The sequence below is a fragment of the Ahaetulla prasina genome, chromosome 5 (assembly GCF_028640845.1).
Source record: "Ahaetulla prasina isolate Xishuangbanna chromosome 5, ASM2864084v1, whole genome shotgun sequence".
In the NCBI taxonomy this organism is placed as follows: Eukaryota; Metazoa; Chordata; class Lepidosauria; order Squamata; family Colubridae; genus Ahaetulla; species Ahaetulla prasina.
Window position 1 is genome coordinate 135,157,826 of NC_080543.1, and position 5,207 is coordinate 135,163,032.

The window sequence follows — 5,207 nt, forward strand, 5'->3', positions numbered from 1 at the left end:
GCCAATAAAATTCTATTCTATTCTATTCTATTCTATTCAATAATATGTTAGCTATAAAGAGCAGCGTAGTACGTTTGAAAGTTAATTTTTTTTCTTCTCTTTCCACCTACTTCTGTCTTCTTTGGAAAAGGCTCTAGGTCGCAGCTTGAGGCCTCTGCCAAATCTATATATTTTTTTATTAAATGGACTGCTTCCAAGCCTTCCCACCAAGAAAATCCATACCCTTGGTGATTAGTGTTTTAAAAAATAAACACATGTTGAAGTTCACTTTCCAGAGCTCCAGATAATGGACTCGAGCAGAGATATTTGTTTCTTTTTTCTATTTCCTTCTAAAAAAATAATAATTGGTTACTCAATTGGTTTATACCTTTTTTTTTGTTTGTTTTCATAGATTTGGGTGTTCTTATAAGAGAATATGACTTCAGCGCAGGAGGGATTTCAAACTGACTTAATCGATCGCAAAAAAAATTATCGTTCTCTGCAGGGTTAATTTGTGGGGTTTAGCACTCAAGTGAACATGTGTTTCAGTCATGGAAAGAGAGAAGGTTAGTGGTTAAATTCGTCAATGTGAAAGACTATTAATTGCACAGTTAAAACGGCTGAGGAATGTTTACATTTTTGAAACAAGCAAGCCCCAGCTTGTAAAACTTTGAAGATAATGTCCCAAAGGTGCTTTTTCAAGAGGCAACTGGACTTCCTTGTAGTTGTTTTTTTGGAAGATCTTTCGTTTCTCATCTAAGAAGCTTCTTCCGTTCTGACTGGATGGTGGGGAATGGAAGGATTTACATTCCTTGCAGACAGCTAGACATTTGCATCTTTTTAGAGGGTCGTTGAAGCACTTGGAGGTTTACCTGTGTCCTCCGAGTCACCTGAATGGTGCAAATGGTCCCTGTAGTCTGCAATTTTTTCCCTCTGGAAATCCATCCCTACTCCCACACCATTCCAAGGGTGTTCATCCCAAATTGTTTTTGACCCCAAGGACACAGATAAACCTCCCCATTGTCGTTGTTAAGCGAATCACTGCAGTTGGGAAGTTAGTGACATGGTTCTTAAGCGAATCTGGCTTCCCCGTTGATTTCGCTTGTTGGTACGTCGCAAACACTGACCCAGGGACACGACAGCCGTCATAAATACGAACCAGCTGCCAAGCGTCCGAATTTTGATCTCATGACCATGGGGATGTAAGTGTGGGGAAATGGCCATAAGTCACTTTTTTTCAGTGCCATTTGAACAGTCACTAACTGAACTGTTGTATGTCAAGGACCACCAAAATGATGGGACCATGCTGTAAATCATGTGTGTTAGAAATGGCCTTGGATTTTGTGATTTGCAGGAAGGGGTTTGCAAACTGAAAAATAATTCCAAGAAATAATTCCCTCTTGGCTGGAGGTAAAGAAACATTGTTTGTAAAGAAAGCAGTTAAATCCCATAATTGCACCCAGTTTAGAACTAGTCTAGAGAAAAGAAGAATTAGGAGTGACATGATAGGAGGATTCCATATTTGAGGGGCTGCCACAAATAAAATAGGGGCTCGACCTATTTTCCAAAGCACCTGAGGGCAGGACCAGAAGCAATGGGTGGAAACTAATCAAGGAGAGAAGCAACCTGGAATTAAGGAGAAATTTCCTGACAGTGAGGATAATTAACCAGTGGAACTGCTTGCCATTGAAAGTTGTGGGTGCTCCAACCCTGGAAGTTTTTAAGAAGAAACTGGACAGTCACTGTCTGAAATGGTATAGGTTCTCCTGATTAGCAGGGGGCTGGACTAGAAGACCCTCAAGGTTCTATTTTATTTTATTCTATTTCTATCCTTCTATTCCTATCCTATCCTATCCTATCCTATCCATTCCATTCTAATTTGTTTTATTTCTATTCCATTCCATTTTCTATTCTATTCTATTCTATTCTATTCTATTCTATTCTATTCTATTCTATTCTATTCTATTCTATTCCATTCTATTCCATTCTGTTTTATTTCTGTTCTGTTCTATTCTATTCTATTCTAGTCCAGTCCAGTCCAGTCCAGTCCAGTCCAGTCTAGTCCAGTCCATATTCTATTCTATTCTATTCCATTCTGTTCATTCCATTCCATTCTAATTTGGTTTATTTCTGTTCTGTTCTATTCTAGTGTATTCTATTCTATTCTATTCTGAGTCCTTCGGGAGATAGGGCGGTATATAAATACGATTAAATAAATAAATAAATAAATAATTCTAGTCTATTCTAGTCTAGTCTATTCTAGTCTAGTCTAGTTTAGTCTAGTCCACTCCAGTCCATATTCTATTCTATTCTATTCTATTCTATTCTATTCTATTCTATTCTATTCTATTCTGTTCTGTTCTGTTCTGTTCTATTCTACTCTATTCCATGCCATGCCATGCCATTTCATTTTTTCCTCTTCCTATCTCTATTCCTATCGCTATTTTTATTCCTATTCTATACCTGATAAAAGAGGAGGTGAACCTCAGCAGCCAAACAGGGTCAGGATTTAACTGTAGCTGAGAAGATACCTGGGAATCGGAGCTAGGAGTTTCGGTCTCAGTCACACCCAAGGAGTCACGGCTCCCTTCTTCAGCTGCTGAGAAAGCTCCACTCCAAGCAGAATCTTTGGGGATCCTTTCTCCCCATCGAGGGACAGGATGGCTTCCTCCTTCCCTGGGTCCCAGAGGCTTCATTGGCTTGCCAACGGGGAACTTCTTCCTGCCCATCCAAATAGATGCTCCCACGAGGAGAATGGCCACCAGCAAAACCCCACAACCGCCGCCCAGGACGGCGATCCACAGCACCGACGCGTCCCACGGCTCTCCTCCGGCCACGCCAAGCTGCAGCGCCACCATCTGCACGCTAGAGGGCAGCGTCTCCGTGCAAATCAGCCGCAGGGTCGCTGTGCAAGTCAGAGGAGGCCGGCCGCCGTCCTCGACGGCAACAACCAAGTGGAAAGCAGAGCGGGGCTCGGCCTCAGGCGGGACCCGTTCCCGCAGAAAGAGCTCTCCGGTCTCCGGCTGCACCCCGAAGAGCCTGGACACCCCTTCCAGGAGGAAGAAAGTCAGCTCGGAGTTACGACCATCGTCGGCGTCCCGGGCTGCCAGCCCAGCGATCAGGAAGCCCGGCGGGGCACCGAGAGGCAGCAGGAGATCCGCCGAGCCGTTCATTAAAGGCGGGGAGATGATTCGGGGCGGGTTGTCGTTCTGATCCTCCACCCTGACAACGACCAGGGTGCGTCCGCAGAGCGAAGGGATACCGCCGTCGCAGGCTTCCACCACTACTTCATGCCGCGGCGCCCCCTCCTCCTCCTCTTCCCGGTCCAGGGAGCCCTGAACTCGCACAACGCCCAGGCGGGAATCCACCGAGAAGAGACTCGACGGGGCGGCCGTTCCCAGAAGCTGGTAGGTCACCAGGCCGTTGGGTCCCAGGTCGGGGTCGGAGGCCACCACGGTGGTCAGGTAGGCCCCCGGGGGGTTGTTCTCCGGCAGGGCCACCTCGTAGCGCGCCTTGGCGAAGCGCGGGGCGTTGTCGTTCTCGTCGGCCACGCGGACGGTGAGCGAGCGGACGGTCTTGGCCGGGGGAGAGCCCAGGTCCTCGGCCACCAGCGTCAGGTTGTACTCGGCCACGCGCTCGCGGTCCAGGGCGCCGGTGGTCAGCACCAGGTAGCTGTCGGCGTCGTAGGCGCGCTGCAGGGCGAAGGGCTGGTGGGGCGCCGGCAGGAGAGCGCAGCGCACCTGGCCGTTGGCGCCCGCGTCGCTGTCCGAGGTGCTGACCAGCGCCACCAGGCTCTGGGCCGGCGCCGCCTCGCTCACCGCCGCCCAGCCGGCCTCCTCCTCGGCCTCCGGGCCCCGCGCAGCGTCCGGCCCCGCGGGGGCGCCCAGGGCGCTGATGGCCACGGCGGGCGCGTTGTCGTTGACGTCCAGGAGCCGCACCACCACTTTGCAGGCGGCGGCCAGCGGACTGGCGCCCCGGTCGCTGACCTGCACGTCCAGTTCGTAGGTGCGCTGCAGCTCGTAGTCGACGGGGGGGGGCAGGGCCAGGCGGCCCCAGAGCGGGTCGAGGGTGGAGGGGCGGGCCTCGGCGGGCACCTGGCTGCCCCAGGCGTAGAGCAGCTGCCCGTTGGCGCCCTCGTCGGCGTCGGCCGCCTCCAGCTCCAGCAGCAGCGCGCCCGGCGGCGCGTCCTCGGGCAGCTCCAGGGTCAGGAGCGCGCCCCGGGGGAAGGCGGGGGCGTTGTCGTTGGCGTCCAGCACGCGCACGCTGAGCGTGGCCGTCCCCGAGCGCGCGGGGCTCCCGCCGTCCTTGGCCACCAGCTCCAGCCGGTAGCCGGCCTGCGCCTCCCGGTCCAGCTCGCGCAGCAGCACCAGCTCGGCGCAGCGGAGCCCGTCGGCGCGCCGCTGCGCCTCCAAGCCGAAGGGGCTGCCCGGCGAGAGGGCGAAGCTCTGCAGCCCGTTGGAGCCGGCGTCCGGGTCGTGGGCCAGGGGCAGCGGCAGGCGGGTGCCGGGCGCCGCGCTCTCCGACACCTCCAGGGCCACGGCGGGCTGCGGGAAGCGCGGCGCGTGGTCGTTCAGGTCCCGCACCTCCAGCTCCACGTGCACCAGGCGGAAAGGCGGCGAGGCTCCCCCGCCAGCCGGGCCGCCCAGGCTCAGCACGTCGAAGGCCAGCAGGCAGGGCGACTCCGACTGGCCGCACAGCTGCTCCCGGTCCAGCCGCTCCGTGCCCAGGCTCAGCTGCCCGTCCCGCTCTCGCACTCGCACCAGCGACCCGTTGCCCGGCGCCTTCACCAATTGGAAGCCGCGGGGCGCAACCTCCCCGGGCCTTTGCAATTCCTCGGCCAAAATGCCCAGCACCGTGCCCGGAGCCGCTTCCTCGTCCACGCTGAACCGCAGCGCCCCGCGGAGAGAGAAAGCTTGGAGTAAGACCATGAGCAGAACGAGGAGCCTGGCCATGACTCCTTGCAAGAAAGTTAGCCGGGCCTTAATCTGCTCCTCCGCTTTTTTTCTCCACCGATCCTGAACAGCTGTCCTTGGTCTCTGCTGCTGACCCGAGCGATCTAGCGATCTGTTCCTCTCTTCCCTGGGATCATATGGTCCCCAGTATGCAAATGAGCCCCCTCCGGTCCTCCAGATGCAAATGAGCCCCCGCCCACCTCCTAAAAACCCCTGATGGTGTCTATGGAGATTCTCAGTCATCCATCCAAGTCACAGTTGTCCCAAAGTTGCTTT

The 5,207-nt window shown here is 54.1% G+C and overlaps 1 protein-coding gene across 1 annotated transcript; it reads right to left on the bottom strand.

Moving 5' to 3' along the window:
• Positions 1–468: 468 nt before the first annotated feature.
• Positions 469–4,931, bottom strand: LOC131199985 (protocadherin-8-like). The gene is made up of 2 exons (XM_058186272.1): positions 2,443–4,931; positions 469–478 (listed from the first exon to the last, which is right to left on the bottom strand). Exons 1-2 carry the CDS (start codon positions 4,929–4,931, stop codon positions 469–471), a joined length of 2,499 nt encoding a protein of 832 aa, XP_058042255.1.
• Between the last annotated feature and the right edge of the window lie 276 nt (positions 4,932–5,207).